The sequence below is a fragment of the Desmodus rotundus genome, chromosome 12 (genome assembly GCF_022682495.2).
Source record: "Desmodus rotundus isolate HL8 chromosome 12, HLdesRot8A.1, whole genome shotgun sequence".
In the NCBI taxonomy this organism is placed as follows: domain Eukaryota; kingdom Metazoa; phylum Chordata; class Mammalia; order Chiroptera; family Phyllostomidae; genus Desmodus; species Desmodus rotundus.
The window spans coordinates 97,460,972-97,483,756 of NC_071398.1; the positions used below are offsets into that span (position 1 = coordinate 97,460,972).

The following is a 22,785-nucleotide window of genomic DNA, read 5'->3' on the forward strand; positions in this document are numbered from 1 at the left end:
TAATTTCCAGCTAGATTTTTCCATTTCCAGTATCTCAGTACCTTTATATCCACAGCAGTGTTTATAATGACTGTATGAATTCCATCTTACAAATACTCATTTCTGTGTGTTAGGCACTATTTCTGGCAAATCACTGTGTCTGGATGAATAAAACAGATTGTGACCCTGGATCTTATAGAAACGATATGCTTTTCCTGGCCTGGCTTTCTTAGGCTTGACAACTTCTGGATCCTAGCCTACTGTGCTTATCGCTTCCAAGATCACTTACCCTGAACAGGTCCTTCTCTCATCTCTACCTGTGGCTATGGGTACTCGGGCTTGCATGGACCTGGTGGTCCTTCTAAGACCTTCCTGCTCTTTCCCTCTCTTTGGATTGATATACAACTGGATAATTTACCTTGGTTTATAATCTCAGTTATTAGCACTAATGTTAATTAGGAAAACTAAATCAACTGGTCTACAACAAAGGAAGTGAGAATGTAAAATGGGGAAAAGACAGTCTTTAATAAATTCTGTTGGAAAAACTGGGTATCTACATATAAAAAACTGAAACTGGATCACTTTTTTACACCATATAGAAAAACCCAACTCAAAATGGATTAAAGACTTAAATGTAAGACCACAGACCATAAAACTCCCAGAAGAAAATCTAGGCAGTAAATTTTGACATTGGTCTTAGAAATACATTTTTGGATATGTCTCCCCAGGCAAGGGCAACAAAAGCAAAAATAAACACATAGGATTACATCAAACTAAAAAGCTTTGGTAGTGAATGAAACCACCAGTAAAACAAAAAGGCAACCCACTGAATTAGAAAACATATTTGTAAATAATATATCTGAGAAGGGGTAAATATCCAAAATATGTAAAGAGGACCTGAATAGACATTTTTAAAAAGAAGACATATAGGTGGTCAACAGACACATGAAAAGACATCACTGATCCTCAGGGAAATTTAAAGCAAAACCACAGTGAAGTATCACCTCTCACCTGTCGTATTGGCTACTATCAAAACAGCAAAGAGTTACGAGCATTGGCACAGATGTTAAGACAAGGGAACTAAACCCCTTTGCATTGTAGGTAAGATTACAAATTGGCACAGCCACTACGGAAAACAGTAGGGAGGTTCCTCAAAAAACTAAAAATAAGACTACCTTATAACCCAGCAATTCCACTTCTGGGTATGTATCTGAAGAAAATTCAAATGCTAGTTCAAAAAGATATATGCATTCCTGTATTTATTGCAGCATTATTTACAATAGCCAAGATGTGGAAGCAATCCAAGTGTCCATCATTAGATAAATGGACACAGAAGATGTGACACATACACACACACTAGAATATTACTCAGTAATAAAAAAGAAATTTCACTACTCAGGAATGACATCTTGCCATTTGAAACATGGATGGGCTGAGAGGGTATTATGCTAAGTAAAATAACTCAGACAAAACCATATGATTTCACTGATACGTGAAATCTAAAAAAACAAAACTAATGAACAAATAAAACAAAATAGATACAGGCTCATAGATCCAGAGAATAAACTAATAGTTGCCAGAGGGGAGGGAGTGGGGAGTGTCAGGGAAAAATATGAAGGAGGATAAGATGTACAAAGTTTCAGTTATAAAATAAGTGTCACGGGATGTAGTATACAGAACAGGTACTATAGTCAATATTATAGTAACTTTGCATGGTGACAGATGGTTATTGTACTTATTGTTGTGATCATATCATAAGGTATATAAATGTTGAATTACTATGTTGTACACCTAAACTGATATAATATCATATTCCAACTGTACTTTAAAAATTACAAAAAAATTTCTTTTGGTTCTGATAACTTGAAACAGAACAGTTTCTTAACTGTTAGCCTTTCGACCAATCTGATTTAAAAATAGGGATTATCATTGGTAATGACCTGGTAAAAAGGTGTTATATATTCAATTTGTTAATGAGTTTGCCTGCTGTAGTCCTTACCCTGGATCAGGGGTATCAAGCTCATTTTCACCGGGGGCCACATCAGCCTCAAGGTTGCCTTCAAAGGGCCGAATGTAATTTTAGGACTGTATAAATGTAACTACTCCTTAACTAGGGGCAAGAAGCTCAGCACTGTCGCTGGGTAGGAACAAGGTGCCGGGCTGGATAAAACAAGGTAGAGGGCCGGGTTTGGCCCGTGGGCCTTGTGTTTGCCACCTCTGCCCTAGATTCAGTCACAAACCCAACCACATACCTGCATGCTATACACATTCACATACACACAGTCAAAGATTTCAGAGGTGATCCAGCTAAGTGCCCAGCCACAACAGAGAAGGGCCCTTTGAGTTAGCACATCCGAAGCTCCTTGTCAGTCCTCAGTGTTCTTTTGTTCTCATCTTATTTTGCATAATTGGTGAAGATGAGGGAAAGGGTCATACTTATGTCTGTTTACTACACAGAACCAAGTACACAACTGTTAATAACATTGTATCAAATTCAGTTTGATGAAAATTAATATTGTCCATTTGACTGCATAAGGTATCAACAGGGTCAGTTTGCCAAAGAAATTTCTAGTTGGCTCAAATATTCTGGGTCTGAAGGGTCTCACTGCACCTAGCCACACTTCCACCAGAGCCTTGGTTGGGGAACACACTGCTCCCCTGTAGTGGCTGGGCCCAGAAGGAGACTCTCATACCCTGAAACATGTTCCTGAAGCACAGACACCCCCACTCAAAGTACCATTTTTCTGGTTTTCCCCACATGTCTTTGTAAGTTTATAGACCATTATTTTTTCATATCATATGAATATCCAACTGTCCCAGTGCCGTAGGTTGAAAAGACTGTCTTATCTCCATCAAATTACTTTGCATGAAAGAACAAATTCCTGGAAAGACAAAGACTGCCAAAGTTTTCCCAAGAAGAAACACATAACCTGAGTAATCTTACATCTATTAAAGAACTGGAAATCATAGTATAAAATTTTTCCTGCAAAGGCTTTCAGGCCAAGATGGCTTCACTGGTAAATTCTACCAAACATTTAATAAAGCTATAATGCCAATTACACACAACTGTTCCACAAAATGAAAGAGAACAGAATACTTACAACACATTCTATGATGCCGTCATTACACAGATACCAAAACCAGACAAGAGTGTTATCAGAAAATACAATACAGGTCATTTTCCCTCATAAACATTCATGCAGAAATCCATGGCAAATGTTAGTGACTATAACCCTACAGTATACAAAATGGATAATACATCATGACCATGTAAGGTGGATTTCAGGAATGCAAGATTGGATTTCTAGGTGATGGAATTCACCATATTTATAAACTAAAAATTAAAAATCATATAATCATCTCAATGATTCAGGAAAAAAGCATCAGACAAAAGCCAACATCTGTTCCTGATAAAAGTTGTCAGCAAACTAGAAATTAAAGGAAACTTCATCAACTTAAAGGTCATTTATAAGATAATTTACAGCTAACATTACTTAATGACTGGATGCTTATTCCTGAGATCAGGAACAAGGCAAGGATGTGTGTTCGCACCACTTCTGTTCAACATCATACTGCAGTTTCTACCAGTGGAATAAGGCAAGAAAAAGAAAAAAAATAACACCCAAATTGGAATGGGAGGAAAAAAACAGTCTTTATTTTCAGACATGATTGTCTACATAGAGCAAATTATTGGATTTCTATATGTTAACAATAAACAGTAGGAAATCACAAAAATTAAACTACTCTTTATAATAACATCCCACATGTGAAATTCTTAGGGTAAACCTGAAATAGAATGGGAAAGACTTGTACACTAAAAACTATAAAGCACAGCTGAGAGAAATTTAACAAGATCTAAATAAATGGAAAGATATAGTGGGTCATAGGCTGGGAGACTCAACATGGTTGTGATGTCGATGGTTTGCATGACAAAACAGTCTTTAAAGTGTTTATTAAACTTTGTTCAGACTGCAAAGCTGACTGCTCACTGCTATTCACTCTCCCATCTCCTTTATCTACAGCATCTCCAAACTCGCCAATTCAGCATGTGCAAAGCCTTTGAGAGTATAGATTCTCATGAGAAAGGAGATGCTGAGTAGTTTTCATTTTACTTGTACTTGAGTCAAATGGGCCAGAATTCATTTTGACCTCTGCAGGAAGGGAAAGAGCAGCCATGAGATTTTATGTGTACATGAATAGGCATATCAATACTTAAACTTGTAGGCTGAACTCTAAGACCCAAAGGACTTTCTCATTAATAAAATGTAAGGAGGACAGACAGAAGAAGCAGTGGGAATAAAAGCATTTTAAGCAAGTTGTAAAAAGGTTGGGGTCTGTGAGCTTCACTGACAGCTCTCATCCTGATTGGCTTCACTGTCCGATCCCACTGGGTCAAGATGGCCTTCCTGGCCCCGTCCCACCTCCCTGGTCCCATAAGTCGGAACTGATAGGGGCTACAAGGGCCAAAGTACACCTGCAGGGCCAGCTGGGGGTCTGTCAGGAAGAGCCGCAGTATGTTAGGCTTGGCCCCTATGAAGGAGCCCAGCTCGTCCATGTATGTGATGTAGTCTGTTTGCAAAGTCTGGCTCTGGCCAAACCTGAGGAAAGAAAAGAACGTATAGCAGTGAGTTGTAAACAAAAGCACCAATTTCTTATTTTCTACCTCAGATAATTAGCATTTTAGCAGGCACCTCCAGTAATAACCCCCTCCTCTCTTTTGCCACAACATTAAATGTATCATTTGTTTTTTTGGCTGTAAATGAGCTTTTAGTTTTCTCTCCTTCCTAATCTCTATCCAACTTTGATGTGGTTTTGGGCTTTTGGGGTTTTGGTTTTTAAAATTTATTTTTAACCATAGTTGACATACAACTTAATACTCTTTAGGTCCATCCATGTTGTTGCCAATAGCCAGGTTTTGTTCTTTTTATGGCTGAGTAGTATTCCGCTGTATAAACGTACCACATCTTCTTTATCTGGTCGTCTCTTGATGGACACCTATGTTGATTCCACTTACTGCTATTGTAAACAATGCTGCAATGAACAGAGGGGTGCATATATCTGTATAGATTATTGTCTTCATTTTTTTCAGATAAATACTGAAAAGTGGGATTGCTAGGTTTTACTGTGGTTCCATTGTTAATTTGTTGAGGAATCTCTGTGGATTTCCAGAGTGGGTGCACCAATTTATTATCCCACCAACAGTGCACAAGGGTTTCCTTTTCTCCACAGCCTCACCTGCACTTGTTATTTGTTGTCTTTTTGGTAATAGCTATTTTGAAAGGTGTGAGGTGATATCTCATTGTGGTTTAGAGTTGCATTTCCCTGGTTATTAGTGACGTTGAGCATCTTTTCATGTGTTTGTTGACCATCTGTATGTCTTTGGAGAAATGTCTATTCAGGTCATCTGCCTGTTATTTAATCAGATTTTTTGATTTGGGTATTGAATTGTATATTAACACTCCTACTGGATATATCATTTGCAAATATCTTCTCACATTCAGTAGGTTGTGTTTTCATCTTATTGGTGGTTTCTTTCACTGTGCAACTGCTTTATTTTTTAAATTATATTTATTGGGGTAGCATTGGTTCATAGCATTGTATAAATTTTAGGTGTACAACTTTATTATACGACATCTGTATACCCTATTGTGTGCTCACCACCAAAGTCTAGTCTCCGTTGCTTGCCTTGTATTTAGCCCTGTTTACCTTTTTCATCCTCCTCCAACTTCCTCCCCCTCTGGTAACCAACATTCTATTGTCTGTGTGTGTGAGTTTTTGTTTGTTGTAAAAGCTTTGTACTTCGATGTAGTCCCATTTGTTTATTTTTTCTTTTGTTGCCTTTACCTGAGGAGACATATTTAAAAAGTACTGCAAAGACAGACATCTAACCATTTACTGCCTTTGTTCCCTCCTTGCCCTTCTCCCCAGAATTATCTTATTCCTTGGATCTCATTTTTTCTTTGCTCTGACTTATTTTTAAGTCTGTTTCGTTGTGTATGTTTTTTTTCCTTTTTATTGAATTTGTTGGGGTGGCACTGGTTAACACAATTATACATGTTTCAGGTGCACAATTCTACAGCACAGCATCTGTATACTGTATTGTGAGTTCATCATCTGAGGTCCTGTCTCTGCCCATCACCACTTATTCCCCTTATACCCTCATCCACCTCCCTCCCTCCTCCCCATCTGCCATTCACAACACTGTTGTCCGTGTCCATGATTTTTTCTCTTTTCTCTCTCTTTTTTCTTTTCCTGCCTTTGTTTTCTTATAGGAGTTTTATGGTTTTAGGTCTTAGTCTTTGAGTTCCTTTCTGTATATGATACCAGAAAATGCTCTAATTTCAGATTTTTTTTTCATTTATCTGTTTTGTTTTCCCAGTATTAAAGAGACCATCCCCCCCCACTGTATATTCTTTCCTCCTTTGCTATAGATGAATTGACCATTTACACATGGGTTTATTTCTGGGACCTGTATTCTGTTCTATTGATTTATGTCTCTGTATTTATGTCAGTATCATACTGATTTGATTACTGTAGGTTTGTAGTATAGTTTGAAACCACAATATGTAATACCTCCAACTTTGTTCTTATATCTCAAAATTTCTTAGACTATTCAGGGTCTTTTGTGATTCCATATAAATTTTAAGGTTATTTGTTGCAGTTCTGTGAAAAACACCTTTGGTATTTTGATAGGGTTTGTATTGAATCTGTACATTGGTTAGTATGGACATTTTAATGATGTTAATTCTTCCAACTTATGAGCACTGTGTATCATTCCATTCATTTGTGTCTTCTTCACTTTCTTTCATCAATGTCTTGTAGAAATCTCAGTACAGGTCTTTCACCTCCCTGGTTACATTTATTCCTAGGTATTTTGTTATTTTTGATGCATTTATAATGGAATTGTTTTTAAATTTTCTGATAATTTGTTATTTGAATATAGAAATACAGCACATATCTGAATATTAATTTTTATCTTATAATTTACTGAATTCACTAACTCAATTTTTATGGTGAAATCTTTAGGATTTTCTATACAGAGTATTACATTGTCTGCAACTAGTGACAGTTTTTTTTCTTCCTTTCCAATTTGGATGCCTTTTATTTCTTTTTCTTGTCTGATTGCTGTGGCTAGGACAGACCTGTGGCTGATGAGAAAGGAGCTCTTGAAGAAAGTGTTACAGTTGTTTTTCAATCCCAGAACTACTGGCATTTGAACTGGATACCTCTTTGCTTGGGTGGACTGTCCTGTGTACTGCAGGGTGTTTAGAGCATCCCCATTCTCTACCCATTAGATGCCAGTAACATGTCTTTTTCACTTGTGATGACCAAAAATATCTCCAGACTTTGCCAAAGCCACCCCTGTTTGGGAACCTAGTGTTATACAGGAGAAATGTAATGGCTCTTATCTGCCCATCCAAGACTGTTTAATTTTAGCTAGTGTTGCGTTTGTTTCATTAGCAAGTATAGTCTCTTACCACTTGAGTTTCTTCCTCATTTTATTATCAATATCATCCATCATTTCTTTTGTAGTTGGCAGGGTACACGAGCCTAGGAAAGAAATAAAGAGAGAAATATTGAAAAAAGTAAATCAGAAATGTATATAATGACACATAATGCATTTTATTCTGTAGTTATGAACTCTGTCCCTAAAAGATTTTGTATCAACTGTACTTGAACAACAATAAAAAAATTAAAAAAAATAAAACTTTGTTTCAGTACAAAAATAAATAAGTAAAAGAGAAGGGGGAAAAAGAGTTTGTATCAAGAGAAACTATCTTTGGTGTCTCTAGTAGAAAACAGTTCACAGGAATGAAGACCTGAGAAGCCCATGAACTTGCTCCGGGAATGGCGAAGCTGGTCTGCGGTGAGATAGTGACAGCAGAAGAGTTTGTAGCTTTGAGCCACCCAATCTCCTATTCCTGTGACGTTATGTAGGGCCCAGTCTTCAATATACTCAGGAACACTCCATGCACATAACAGTTTCTTCATGTTTCTTGTCAGTGTCGTCTTACTAAGGATTCTCTCAAGAAATAATCTGGTGCAATAGTTCACTCTTAAGGTACATGGCAATTAAAATGGGACAGTGGAAGGAAGCATGGTTTTCTCAGAATCAGCCTGCAGCCAAGGAGGATATTTTAAGGTATATGAGTATCTAATCACTATGTTGTACACCCAAAAGTAATATGATATTGTATGTCAACTGTAATTGAAAAATAAGTTTTTTAAAGTGAGGGCAGCACGATTTTTTAGGTTTTTGTAAATTTTACTACATCAGTGGAGGCTTTTTCTGGTCGCTGATGGCAGCTCACTTGCCTTTTAACAATGGCGAGAATTTATCATGGCGTCCACAGTGGGCGAACAACTCCCAGCACTTGTTAGCATCTTGTCTCAGCCTGGCAGTGTCCTATGATCACATGGTGGCTGTGCTTCTACTAGAATTTTGATCGTTTTGTTTGATGTTGTGTCCTAAGTGCCAAGACAGAGCCTGGCACATAGTGGGTACTCATTAGTATTTGCTGAATGAATAAATGATACCCTTTGTTTCATGTGAAATTATTTTTGGTTTATAAACTGTATCCAGCAGGCACGAGGCACTGCTGTGCCATTCAATAGAATAGAAAAGACAATGGGACCATTTAGCAGGGGAGCACCCTTACAAAAGATTACACAACAGGGCTATTACAATAATGTTCCCTCATGGTACTCTTGCAAGAAAATCTTATTTATCCACAACATTTTTAGAAAGCACATGCATGTGCTCTATGGTTAACATTTTCTTCATTACCTGTAGTCTCAGTTTTTATAGACGGTATGCTAGGTAAGGTATACCTGTATGAGCCAAGATTCAAGATTCTTGAACCCTTGAATAAAAGGACACTTTCAATAACAATGATAATCAGTATCATTGGAATAAATTAAATCACCATATTTGAGACACTGCTTTTCTCTGTGTATTTCTTGTATTCTTTTCTCACATAAACATACTTGTAGTCCCTGGAGACCATGGAGCTGAGAGTGGAGGGATGGGGAGAAGATTGTTCGTAGAGCAGAAGTGACCTCATGTTGTTATTCTGAAACAGGTGGACAGCAAAAATGCCTCCAGCATGTCTCTGGGCATGGCCTTTCCAATCTTTGCAATGTACTTGGACATTTCAGTGACTCACTGCTATTCTTCTCTTGCTTAAAGCCTTTCAAAGTCCTTCCAATTGCCTCACCAGAAGTCTAAGCTCTTTAACACAGCTTATACCGCCCTCCACTCACCAGTCTTTCCTCTGTTTCTTGCCACCCTCACCTCTGCTTCATATTCCCTGACACCAAAGTGTTTCTGGGTCCTCACCCACTCTGTGCAGTTCCTCACCTTTATGAACATTTAGCAGGGGAAATGTTCCTCATGCTGTTCCCTCTTCCTGGAATAGCTCACTGCCCAGCAGCCCTCACCAGAACAGCCTACAGTTTCCTGCACTGCGCCTGGCATTCCCCTCACCCTATTTCAAGCTCTCTGAGGTCAAGGAACATGTCTGTCTTGTTTCCCTTGGTATCTCTAGCACCTAGCATAGTGCTTGGTATCTACTAGATGCTTAATAAATGTTCACTGAATGATCGAACGAGAGACAGAATGGCCCACCTACCTGTGAACACTTTAGTGGCCCAGCGGGCTTGCTGGTCAGCAGTGGGGATGGCAGCCCCGAGGGACTGGACGAGGCCAATCACAGCCAAGGTTGGTTTCTCCATCACTGGGGGGAAGATGCCTTTAAATAAAGTCACCTCGTCATTTCTGCTCTTCATGATGGAGTCATCAAGGAAAGGGTAGGCATACGTATAGCCTGTGGCAAAGATGACGGCGTCAATGGCCTCAAATGTGGTCCCATCCTCAAATGTGGCTGAGGTCTCCGTGAACTCTGTCACACCGGGCCTGATGGACAGGGTGCCACACAGGATGCGTGATGGGAGCTCATCATTGAACACAGGCTCTTTCCTCAGGGTGCTGTGAAGAAACAAGAGTCATGGGTTTTTTCCGTGAAGTGCCTCGTTATCAGGAGATCCCCACAATAGCCCATAGCATGGAGGCCAAATTTGAGCAGTTAAGCATTGGCCTGAGGACACCCGGGCTCTCTTTCTCTGGGCAGTTCCTCCCCTGTGGCCTGGAGCAGACCTTAATAAGGACATCTGTGCTGCTTCTTGTGGCCCCTGGCAACTTGGAGATTCTCTTCTGGGTGCCTACACTATTTGGAGACTTGTCAAATGCATTAGAATGGAAGTAATTCCTAGACATAATAAAATGGTTGAGCACACTGACTCTGGAGCCAGATGATGCAAATGCATATCCTGGCTCCACTCTTACTGGCTGCCACTTGTCTGTACTTGTTTCCTTCAGGGTAAAGTGGGGATGATCTAGAATCTACCTGAGACGGTTGTTGAGAGAATTAATGAGCGATTATATGTAAAGCACTCAAAACAGGGCTTGGCATGTGCGAGCATCATTATTGTAAGTGAACTATGATTGTAACCAAGGTCTCTCATCGTGCGTGGGGAAATCAGATTTGCTGTGGCCGGATGTCATATTGCCATGTTTGGTTTCCTTTCATCAGCTGTGGTCCCAAAAGAAAGCATACCAACTTGGGTGCTGCACTTCTGTTGCCGTAATTCTAGGAATGGTGTGTGTATGTATGGTTTTGATGACATTCTTCATTTTAAGTTAAGTTTCCTTCAGGGATTTGGGCATTTCTTCTATCTCAGACCCTAAGGAACTTTATTAATCTTAGAATTTGTCTTTACTCTTCCAAGCTGCTCTCCACCTCTATAACCCTGAAGTCTCTTCCATTACCTCATAAGGTGACAAAAAGTAGGCTACACAGTGAAACCTGTTTTTCTCTACCCTCCTCCACCTCTGCTGTCCAAGGCAGGAGTGAGATCATGTCAGTTCCGTAGCATGTTTGGAGCCCTTTCCGGGAAGGAGCTTAGTTTTTGGGAGTGGATTTCCGAAATGATGTTTTAATCATCTGAAGGACAAGGCCAACATGCAATCTGCAGTTTCCCTTACAAGACAAAAAAGTCATAACCAGCTCAAGATTTGAAACTTCTATTGCATTAAGCATAATTTTAAATGTGTGAAATCCCCATTGTTTTATTTTAGGGATCTAGCTGTCTGCCAGACTAGGGAGGAGTGAGGGTTTGGCTCCCAAGCCTGGCATTTGCTATTTCAATTTCTAGTTCTCTCTTATTTTTCCTTAACCTGTTTCTCTAAACACAATGAAACACTTTTGCCAGCATGGGCCAAAGATAACATTTCTTTGTAAATCCTTTCTTTTCTTACCCACTTAAATCTTAAAAAAAAATTGATACAGTGATTCTTCTACCTAGAATGCCTTTCTTATTAACAGGTGTTGGGCTGTGTCTCCATAGAAAATACATACATGAAGCATGCTAATCTCCTTGACTGCATTAGTTCAGTGATCTCAAATGCCTGAGGCGCCCCAATTCTTCCTGACTGTCCTGCAAAAACGCCCACCCGTCTGTGATGGAGGAGCTGTGCACTTTTGTTTTGAGACTTCCTACTTGCTGAGACATGTCAGGTAACCCTACTTTGTAATTGTTCCTTAGGAGCATATTAGAAAATTCGAGACTATTAAGAAACAATATTTTGTGAAGCTTTATAGTTTACAAAGTAAGTCTTATATTTTTTTATCTCATGGAATACCACGACAGTCTTGAGGAATAAGTATATTATTGTTTCTATCCCCATTCAACCTTAAGTATGGACAAGATATTCCTCAAAATACTGTAATTTGTGAATTGCCTCAGCCCTCAAATGTCTGTCTAGGTTGCAGCTACCACAACTGAATCCTGCATTGGCAGGGTAACTGAGCTGCTTGCCCTTTCCTGTTCCCCGATTCTTCCACATGCCTTTCCCCTCTAGACTGATTTCAGGAAGATTTTCACCCAAGCCATGGCCTCTGGGAATGCTGTGTCACCTACACAGTCCTCAGTGTAACCCCACCAGCCTCAGTGAGACAACTAAAGTAAGACCTGGAGAGGAAGCATCCCACTTAAACCAGTGGGCCACTCTTTGAATGAAAAACACGTGTTACTGATAGTACCCATTTAGAGGCATCAGGCCGTAGTTCTCATGCTTAAACCATGTGTTCATCTTCTTGACATATAACCAGTCGGAGATAGATGAAGGAAGGCCGTTCCGGAGAAAGGAGGCAAAACGGGTAATATACATCATGTCCCAAGGATAGCCGTCATCCCAAACCCGGCTCATGACCCAGGAACCACTCCTGGTGCTGATGACGACCTGGTGGGGAAGGCGACATCGACTTCAGTAGTATTCTGCAAGAGGTAGATGTCCAGATTCTCTGGACATCTCCATGAATTTATCTCCTTCACCATCAGGGGAGGGCCGCATCTCAGAGGGGGGTGCATGACTGAAACCAGGCTGAGGCAGACCTCCTCCCTCCCTGTGCCCCAGAGGGCTAGTGCACAGTTGTTGAAAGAAGGAGAACGTGATGTGTTGGAACAGGAGGGCTCTGTATTCACCCATGAGAGGTTTCACCTGCATACACTCAGGCTAAGATGGCAGGTGTGATAGAAACCAGCCAATCCAGCAAAACTCAGTGGTGGTAGTGGCTGGGTTGGGTGCAGGAAATGTAGTGAAATCTCTAGCTGAGATGAGGCTAAGCAGATGCCAAAGGTTTAATTCTGTTCTCTGTTCCTGGTCCTCTTTGCCAATTCTTGCTCCACACCTAGGTGGCATGTTGCTGGGCAGCCCCACGCCAGGCAGTGGCCTCAGCCCTGAGTCAAGCCCGGCTGCCTATTTTACCACTTCTGTGATGACCCAAGGGTTATCTGACTTTTAAAAAATCCTTAGCTTTTATTTACATGCATTTAAGAATTTATTGAGTACTTATTTCCTTTAACATATGCTATTCCTACTGGTCATGTAGGATGTAGCTTGGAGTCCCCTGGGAAGCTTCCCTTGACTCCAGGCTGGCTTTGGTTCTCCTTTCTTGGTGCTGCCACTCACTGAAGTCTCATTACCTCCTTTTGCAAAGGTGTGCATACCTGTCATCCTGCCTCCACCCATTACCTGCTCCTTGAAGTCAGGAAGTACTCTGACTTGTTTCTGTGTTTATTTCTGACACATAAAAAGTGCCCTGTGTTTTTTGAGCTGTGGCTGTTGAGTGGGTAAACAATAGTAAGAACTAAATCTTGTGTCTCTTCCAGACCTTCAGAGTGGTAAACAAGTGCCTTTTGCGTTTTATGTGATAAGAAATGCTGTTAAATAAATTAAGGTAGAGTCTGACTAGCCACCAGTTTGCTTGGGGTGATCAGGGCATAAAATTAAAACAGAAATGCACACTGACACACACACACACATGCCTCTGGTTCCAGCAGCATGCACTCCCGTACGAGTGTGGGCCCCCTCACCTGGCTTCATAGGGAGAATGTCTGCAGTCTTCCCCGACTGGGCATATGTGATGGGGGTTGGGGGGCCCTTGTGATAGGACGTGGCCATCAGCATCCTCAGTGCCTAGGCTGTAGGTTTAGTAGTACAGCCGTCCCCCAGCTTTGTTTCCCCAAACCTTTCAGACCATGTACCTGTGTAGCCAAGCGACTGAGCTCTACAGCAATGTCACATCCCGAGTTCCCCAGGCCAATCACAAGGACCCTCTTCCCCTTGAAGGCTTCTGGGCCCTTATAGTCCCGGCTGTGGAGGACATGGCCTTGAAACTGGTCTAGGCCTAAGTGGAACATGGGAAGTAGTTTGAGTTGATTTTCAGAAGAAATGATAAAGACTCACATATTTTGATATTTTTATTTTTAAATCTCCTAACGGCATTCTTAACTTTAAAAAAAGTTCCCTAGTTGAAATGCATTTATCCTTTTGGTGGTTTTTGACAAGAAACCCTCAAATGATTATTTATTGCCTTAAAAAAAAGCCTTAAGATATGAGAACTTCTATTTTGATAATAATGATAGCTAATATTTATTGAATACTTTCTGTGGGCTAGGCCCTCTGCTAAAAGCTTTATGTATTTTAACCATTTAACTTTGATAACATCTCTGAATGGTAAGTACTGATATGATCTCTATTTTAAAATACAAGGAAATTGAGGCAAATAAATGGCTTGACCAAGGTTAGGTGGTAAAGAACCCATGGAGTATTGAGCCCAGGTACTCTAAGCCTACGCTGTATTGTGAGCCTCCAGGAAATATACTGCCTCTTCACATCAGTGGCTTGATCTTTAATTCTCCCTGAATCTCTACTCTTTTCATGATCTCAGCCTGTGAACATCATGCCTTGAGATGGGAACTCTAGATGGGAATCTTTGAGTGAATGTGTGTTTCTGTTGGAAGGAAAGAAGGAAGGCTGCTTGTGTGTTGTATTTATTTGATGCCTGCTACTTTTGTATAGTAACAGAGTGTGCCTGCACGCGTGTACATGCACACACTGAGATTTCTAAAGTTCGTTTGCAAAATGTGGACATATGTGAAATTAGGAAACCCAGATTTCCTCTGTAAGTCACCAATATGTTTGTTATAAATAACAAAGTGTGAATTTCTTTAAACAGTTTGGCAGTTGGGTTCTACTTCTGTGAAGGTGTAATACCCTCTCTCAGAGACCCCACACGCAGTCAGGACTTACGTTCACGTTGTGTCTAAGGTAAGACACAGCTTAAAACCTGTGGCTTCCTCTTATCTCTGGCTTACAGGCCCTTGATTCTTTTAGTATAGGGGTCCAGGAGGCCAATTATTACTATACTTCACATATCTTCAAGATTAAAATTTTGTTTCAAAATCTTTGCAAGCTTAAGAATAATTGTTATGTACAATCTGTGGAAAGGTCTACTTCAACCTTGATGTTTGTGTCTAAATACCAAGATTATTATACATTTTCCAAACTTACCAGGGAAAGAATCATGTGGCAGATTGGGGTAGACATGATGTCCTGAACAAACCATTACAGCATCAAAAATAGTAGATTCCTGCTTCCCATTTTTTTCCGAAACCACTTCCCACTGGCCGGTGACTAAGAAGCTGGGACATTTCTTGACACTGGAAACCAGGGTCTTAAATAAAATCAGAAAGAAATTTCTTCTACTCATAATTCTATATGTATTTATCTGTTCAGCAGTTTTTCTGTGGAGGCAATAACTGTTATGAGCTCCCTGGTCGTTGTGGGAAGAAACATGTAGGAAGACGTTACAATAGGAGTCACTGTGAATCTTCAGACCTCACCAGGGAAAGTACTTATGGGGGTATGTTTACTCTTCTGACATGGAGTTAGTAAATTTGGGGTGATAACACTGAGTATTCTGGCAAAAGAGGCCATGTTATTTGCATACAGCCCTCCCCCACAGATACCCATGCCTTCTTCCTCTTCGATCCCATCTCCCATCTACTCCAGTGATGGAGAATGTCTTAGGGTTCAGTCTTCGCTCAGTCTCTCTTTGCTCAGGATGGACAGTCTCCTTTGGAAACATTAGCCACTTTCACAGTATGACTATTATGTAAGTATGCATAAAAATCAAATTAGATTACATTAAATTCAATTACAATTGTTTGTTATAATTAAATTATTTTAATTTGGCACATTTATTTTTAACTTACAATGAATCATAATTGTGATATTATAAATATTTATTTGTATTATATAAAATATATATTTATATACGTAATATATACTTTAAAATTATATAAATGTAATTCATATTTTATTATATTAAAATAATAAAATTATGTGTAATCCCAATTCATGATTTTGCTGATTATTTTTCTAGGTCTATGTGCTCTGTCTGGAACATACACGCATTGGGGTTAATAACATTAAACAAATGAAAAGCATTGTTGTTATTTGCAGAGCCAGTGCCTCTGTGCCCCAACTCCTAAGGCTCCTACTCTAAGGAGCTAAGTGGGTGGAAGATGAGGGAAAAGACTGTATTGATTGTTCATTTCTCATGGAAGGCTTTCTAACAAATGCCACACTTTCTGAAACCACAACATATGGACATGAAGTATGACTATGAACTGAGAATTTGAGATTGTTGCTAAAATATGAGAGTGTGAGGGTGGAACGCACACTGCAATGGCAGAGCTGCCTCCAGCATTTTCTGTGGCATTGTAGAAGCTCTTAGAGACTCATGGGGAATGTGTCTAGGGACAAAAAAACCAATGCACGGATATTTTACCATCACCACCGCTCAGCTCTGATGGGGGAGCTGTCCAGCCATTTGGCTCTGATTTCTATAGCTGAGTGCTGTGTCCTTTTTTTCCTACCCACACGCACACTGATACCAGCAGCACAAGTTACGAGGCCCTTACCTTAAACCGTATATACCTTAGAAGACCCTTCTCTTGAGCGAATGCCCTTATGTACTCCTGGAGCTTGCTGTGGTGCATGAAGTTGGGGTAGTCCTCAGGGTATGGGAAGTCTGGGAAGCACATCATCTCCTTGGAAGAGTTGGTGAACACAGCTGGGTAAATGCTGGCCCTGCCTTCTTCTGCGTGGTCCTAGGAGGAATAGCAAGGCTTGAAAAGGAAAGCAAGAATGGTGTGCCCCTCAGCAGATATTCAACTCTTGGTTGACTGAAAGCTTTTTGTTATGTAAAAAAACAAAAACCAAAACCAACCAAACAAAAAAAACAAAACCCAAAGACCCATGCAAAAAGGAACAGGTCTCTGTAAGATCTGGAAGGAAAAGCATAGCTCCTGGCTTAGAGCTGGCCTCTGTCCACCTTAGTCCTTGTTCTAATTACCCCCAGTATTAGCTCTGTGTTTTTAGTCCCATCGAATTTTCTTTTCTTTTTTCAATCACAGCCATGGTTCTGGTGTTTAAAAAACATTCAACTAAGCGGTCCGAAGGGGGCCGCAGCTTTTAGCTTGTTTGACCGGTTGTGCGTTGTCCAGTGAGCTCTTCGACAGCAACAGAACCCTCTGTAGAAGTGGTTCCCCCACTTTGGTGAAATCGGAATCACCTGCAGGGCTCCTTAGGCCGTAGATGCTTGGGCCCACACCCCGAATTTCTGACTCAGTGTGTCTGGGGTGGGGCCTGAGGATTTGCTCTCCTGCCAGGAGGCAGTTGTTGATGTGGCTTGCCTAGGGACGGCACTTGGAGGACCACTACTCAGTTGGAAGTGAGCTCTGCGCTTGAGGAGCACCCTAGCTCACCAGTTAGAGGCTGTCGCCCCTCACCAGCAAACACAGGAAGCGGGAAGCCCCAGAACTTGTGTCTCACCTTGGCACTGCATTTTGAAGTCACCATGTAATTGAAAAGCAGCTTCTTTTGAGAAGTGGTTGAAGGCTTAATTGAAAAGCAACATTTCCTCTCCGCTGGCAGGACTGGGCTGAGGCTTACACAATTGCCTGCCTAACAAGCACATTTAACAGCCCGCAGCCTCTGCTTCCCCCAGTCCTGAGGGAACTGCCATGAAATGGAGGAAAAGCTTGGAATGCCATGTGGCTGCTGGACTCAGGATGTCTGTCATCCCCCCCTCCACCCCACCCTGCCACCCCCGCTGTCCCCTGGAAGATGGAGACAAGAAGTTCCGGAAAGAATGGGGAGGATTATATCTCTCAGGGGCTGCCTGAGGTCTCACTGTTCTCCCTGAAGTTGGAAACAACATTTCCTGTGCTGGTGGTTCTGTTTTTCTCAGAAGAGCTAAGCTCAGAGACGGTGACTTTCTAAACCTCAGTTGGAAGTGTCCGCCAAGGTCAGCAAGAGGGCAAAGGCTGGGACCAGGCAGGTTCTCAGCTCTTCCTGCCCTGTTCCCCCACAGCTGGTGCCTGTTGTTGATGGTTGAGAGAAAGAGGGGTGGAGGAGGTTTCTCAGCTGCCCTTTGAGGCTGGGAGGGCTGAGCTGCAGGCTGGGGACTGGTTAAAGAAATGTGAGACTCTGCTCTTGGATGATTTCCATGTTAATGAATCTCTTCCCTTTGGCCTCTGGACCCAAGCCAATCAGAACATGCAGAGAGAATATGTATCCTGCAGCTCCTTGGATTTTTTTCCCCCTAAGAGGCTGTTCTCCATACAAAAGAAAATAGATATATTGTATAACAACAGACAATTGCTCTGGAGAGCTCGAATTTTCATTATTTCAATATATCAGGTGGTTTGAGCCAATGAGGAGGATATGAAGCTCAGACTCTGCCTCTGGCTGGGACTGCTAGCCCTGGACCTGGAGAGCCAAGCAGCTGCAGGCAGCTTCTCAGGGTTATCACTGCGTTCCTGTCTCCTCTTTGCCGCTAGAGCACAGCCAGCTTGAGGGCAAGGGCAGAGGCTACTTCAGGAGGGCTGTGTGTGTGTGTTTCTAGTTTACCTCGATCTCCTTTCATTTTCCATCTCTGCTTCTCAGTCTCATTTCTGTGGGTCCACAGATTCCCTCGAGATCCAGCTCAGGAGTTGCCTTCTTCCTCCTCAACTGGAAGTTGTTTTGTCTCCCTGCACCACACTGATGCTCTTCATGCCCTCATCTCACGTTCACTTGTTGTGAAGCTATCCTGACACTTGCTTTCTCTCTGTGTTTGAAACACTGGCTGCCTTTATGTGCCTCTTTTCTGCAGCCACACCTCACACTGTGCCCTGTGCACGTGTGCACACATGTGTACTTGCTGAATGAATACATGAAACAATAAGTCAAACATGAGCCCAGAGAGTTCTGTTTCCCCCCTCTGCAGTCGAAATGTCCTTGACCTATTGTGCACAGCTTGTTGAGCAACCTCTTACCACAGCAGATTAAAATCATTTGAGGCCAGGGGGCCCTGTTAGAACACATGAAACTTAAAACACGCTCATACTCAATCTGCTAGTGTGTCAATCCGATTTGGTTTTCATTTTACAGGAAAAATACATGGTGAAAAGTTCAGAATGATCAGGTTTCTCTCTTCCAGAGCACCTTTGCCCAACAGGGCTTGCAAGAGGAAAGCTTATATAATACATTTTCCAAAAGTCCCTCTCTGCTCATGCGTTGCACCAAGCCATTCTTCTTTAAAAGAAGGAAGGACTGCAGTGTGTGGAGGAGGCTAGAGTTTACGTTATTTGTATGTGTTTACAGCTCCACAGGGCCTTTGATATCTTTCTGCTTATACACAGTGACCTCAGGGAAAAGAGGCATCTCCTCTTGTGGAAAACCCAGAGTCTGACCTTGTACCTTATCAACTTGTGTTCTGTTGCTTCTGTGAATAAACTCTCAGATCGGGCTGCACTGGTGACCTAGACCCCCAGATAGACTGTGTTCATGGCCTTCTCTGTGCCTCTCATGGATTGCTGGTCTCCCCTGCCTGGAGACCTCTCCCACCTGGCACTGTCACCCTGTTGGAGTCTGCGCATCTGCGGGGTGCCATTCACAGACTACGTTGGGCATGGCACACTCTGCACCGTCACATAGTCATCCTCTCCCTTCCTTCAAGTAGGGCGTTCTTCATGTCTCAGCCAAGAGCCACGCCTGCAGGAAGTTTTCCCTGACCTGATGAGATTTTAGTAGTCCGGCCTCTTCCAAACCTCAAGGTGTGTTCATTAAGTTGACAGTCACCAAGTTGACAATCCAGTTGGTGTAAGGTTCCATAATCTCTTATGTGACAGTCTTCGAGATCAGATATATTTTGGAAACATGTAGATTTGGAGCAGAAACCATTTATATAGAGTGATTACTTCACATATATTAGCCATCCTAGCACCTCACACACAACTTTGCCAAAATAGCTGCTCAAGCAGCATTGAATTGTTATTAATTAGATAATAGGGAACCATTTCATGATTTAGGTAGAGCTGGCCGTATCTCCCTGAGCAAATGGAAATAAAGAAAACTGAATTCTTAAAACACAAACAAACCAAGAACCTCTTGCTTATTCCCTAATGAAACTTAAAAATTAATGATCTTTTAACTTGTGTGATAAATACTTTCAGGATTATAAGACCATCAATTTTCTTAAAAGCTTTGAGATCAGTCCAGATGTGTTCTAAATTAGCACTGGTGTACTCTATTATAGCGGTCTGTCGTTGCAGGTTGGGCTATAACTGAGACCAGGACAGAATATAGTTACAAGATGAATGGCAGGGATATAATTAATGTCTTCAAGCAAAACGCATATCATCTACGTCCAATAACAAGGGTTGGGAAAGTCAGGACAGAAACGTCAGAAGTTTTCCCAAACTTGGCTTTGAGATTTAAAAATTCTGTTTATAATGACTGTTTCCTGATCCTATCATTTCTACAATGAGTCTGAATGGCAGAGATAATCCGTTTTGCCTCTGGATTTGGAGCTGATGGGACATTCAATAACCACATGCCCAATACACACAGTCATCATTTATAAAAGCTTATGATGTTTGCCCAGTAGATGTAATTATAGAATTATAACTGTTAGAATTGGAAGACACATTAGAAGTAACATAATTTCCAACCTCTGCATTTGACAAATGAGCGTTTGGGATCTAGAAAGAAAAGTGACTTGACTAACATATCTGCCCAGAACACACCTGAGTTGAGAAGAGAACTCGGGACTTCTGATGCCATCTAGGTTTTTCTTTTACCTCCTGTTCCTAGGGTTTAAGAGCAGTAGGGATAGAGCCCTCTCAGTTGCATGGGGAGGCAGTGGGGTGGTTTGGACTAATTACTGACATTAGCTCTCCTAGTGGCCCAGAGGTCTGGGCTCCGTCAGGCCAGTCACAGTATTTAATAAGTGGGATGTCCTTCTCAGGAGCAGCCTGGCTGGGGAGAAATAGTTCTGAATGACTGGGTGTCAGTGAGGTGGGAGCGAGGCAGTTTTACTTTCTAGAGCTGGAACTTTTGTGACCTACCTCCAAGTCCAAAGTAGAACCGATCAGATTGGATTTGCTGTAGAACCCAGCTCACTCTTATTGGGGTCCCAGTGGTGGGCCACTCACCAAGAATTTCCACAGGCCTCCCACGTCATCGCTTCTCTCGAAGCAGGTAGGCTCCAGCCCCTCCTCCAGACAGCACCGTATGGAGGCCAGACCACTGACGCCAGCTCCGATGACAGCTACTCTCTTCCCCATGGTCTCCTGGAGCAGGGTCTGGACAGGGCCTCTTCAGAAGACTGTTCCTGAATGCGTTGACTTTTCAGCAGAAATAACCAGCCGAGGTTTAAGAGTCAGGACCCTCACCTTAACAGAAGAACACAGAGACACATTAACAGTTGATACTCATTTTTTTTTTTTTTTACCACTTTTGCAAATAAGATTCTAAATCTGGTTTCTTCTCTTGATTATTCAACATGCCCAACATGGTGGAGTTAGTGAAGGCAAGAACAGGAAGGACCCTGAGGGTCATCAGTCTGGTGCTGTCATTACAAAGGAAGCAGTTGTCACTCCAAGGAGTTTAGAAATTACTTCTTCAAGGTCTCAGGGCTAACAATTAAGGGTGTCAGAACTAGAACTCAAGCCTCCCGCATGCAACCCTCGGGATCACGGGACCAAGTTGCCCCTACACACTTTGGATGCTTGGCTTGAAGGGGCCTTACTCTTATTCCACCTCCTGCCTTTCCTGGGAGAATCAGCAGTGTTCTAAATGCGGAAGAGAATGTCCTTTGAGGTGGTAATTGGGAAAGGGGGTGGAGTTATTCTTAAAGTGAAAATTCCTTTTTCTTTGTATTTCTTATGGTGGAGTGCCCTGGTAAAACCTGGAAGATAAGGACCGAGTGTGGTAGCTTGGGAAATGGGGGTGGGGTGGAGGGCAGAAGAATAAAGAGGTGGGGGAAGGGCAAGAATGGGGTTCCTGGTCTTGGGGACAAAAAAGAAAGCAGTCACTGATATGGTCACTGGAGCTGTAAGGTGAATCCCTGGGAGATTAAAGGAAAAATGGTTCTTTTATTTATTTTTTCTTTGGAGCTGTAGAATATATGTAAACAAAGGCTATGCACCTGGACTACAAGGAAAAGATTTCTTGTGCCAACAGGTTTTTTTTTTTTTTTTAAGCCCAATTTTCTGGAAACTTAAGAGCACCGGATTTGAGGAGCTGAGCTAATTCTTGGAGATGTTTATGGAACTAGTGAACTCACGGGCAGAATTGTGAAGTCACTTGTCTGACTCCCTCCGTCTTTTATATCTGCTCACCCTACTTCTGTACTCCTCCCTCTTTCCCCCCTCCCTTCCATCCTCCTTTCTTTCTTCCGCTTCCCTGAGCATCTACCATGGGTCATGCATTATAGGAGTCTCTTTAGAGACTCAGCGACGAGCAGGCAACAATTTCCATCGGGAAACATACAGTCCCATGGAGGGAGAGATGATGAATGTCACAACAGAAGAAACATCTAGGAGTGAGAGGCTTCCAGAGGAAGTGAGAAGAGAACTGAGTTTTGAAGGAGTAGATGCTTGCCAGGTGGACAATGGGTGAGGAAACATGACAGCTAAAAACAAAAATGTGCACTGCAGCCTGGCAATGAACAGAGTTTATTAAGGGACATTTACATGGGAGGCACATCCTGGGCAGCTGCAAGATGAAGGGTATATCCTCCTCACTGCTGGGCAGGCACTGAAGAATGACATAAAACAGCAGGACGGATAGGGCGAATGTGACCAGACCCAGGTATGGGGAATGCTTGACTCGATCAGGACAAAGGCCTGTCCAGGAACCAGCACACGGTGAGATGCGGGGCAGAGAAACTGGTTTATGTCAGAGGGAAGCTATTGATTTTGATCACACATTCTCAGAGGGGGTTTACGGGAAGCAACCTCTGTTCTGGCCTGGGTCTAGCTCAAGGGTCCAGCAGTGGTCATGTCACAGAGCAGTCTCTCCTTCCCAGGTGGAAGCAGCAGAATTCAATACACAGACATTGGATGGTA

At 41.9% G+C, this 22,785-nt stretch overlaps 1 protein-coding gene across 3 annotated transcripts; it reads right to left on the bottom strand.

Annotated features, from left to right (window-relative positions):
• Positions 1–3,606: 3,606 nt before the first annotated feature.
• On the bottom strand, positions 3,607–21,569 carry FMO3 (flavin containing dimethylaniline monoxygenase 3). 3 transcript variants are annotated; one of them, XM_024553505.3, is made up of 9 exons: positions 21,465–21,569; positions 20,869–21,108; positions 16,309–16,497; positions 14,894–15,056; positions 13,585–13,727; positions 12,081–12,280; positions 9,612–9,967; positions 7,458–7,530; positions 3,607–4,577 (listed from the first exon to the last, which is right to left on the bottom strand). In XM_024553505.3, exons 2-9 carry the CDS (start codon positions 20,998–21,000, stop codon positions 4,235–4,237), a joined length of 1,599 nt encoding a protein of 532 aa, XP_024409273.2. In that variant the 5' UTR covers positions 21,001–21,108; positions 21,465–21,569; the 3' UTR covers positions 3,607–4,234. The 3 variants fall into 3 exon arrangements, with proteins under 3 accessions (XP_024409273.2, XP_024409265.2, XP_045045584.2); XM_024553497.3 differs by having other exon boundaries at positions 21,436–21,534; XM_045189649.2 differs by lacking the exons at positions 20,869–21,108; positions 21,465–21,569 and adding an exon at positions 18,302–18,325.
• Between the last annotated feature and the right edge of the window lie 1,216 nt (positions 21,570–22,785).

Bases quoted from the DNA above. Each gene is read 5' to 3' on its own strand.
- FMO3 (XM_024553505.3), bottom strand. From the start codon at position 21,000: ATGGGGAAGAGAGTAGCTGTCATCGGAGCTGGCGTCAGTGGTCTGGCC. The intron at 9,968-12,080 runs GTACTATCAGTA...GTTTCTTCACAG, and splicing joins GGCCTGATGCCTCTAAATGG to CACCCTGAGGAAAGAGCCTG. The intron at 7,531-9,611 runs GTAGGTGGGCCA...TTTCTTTCCTAG, and splicing joins GGCCACTAAAGTGTTCACAG to GCTCGTGTACCCTGCCAACT.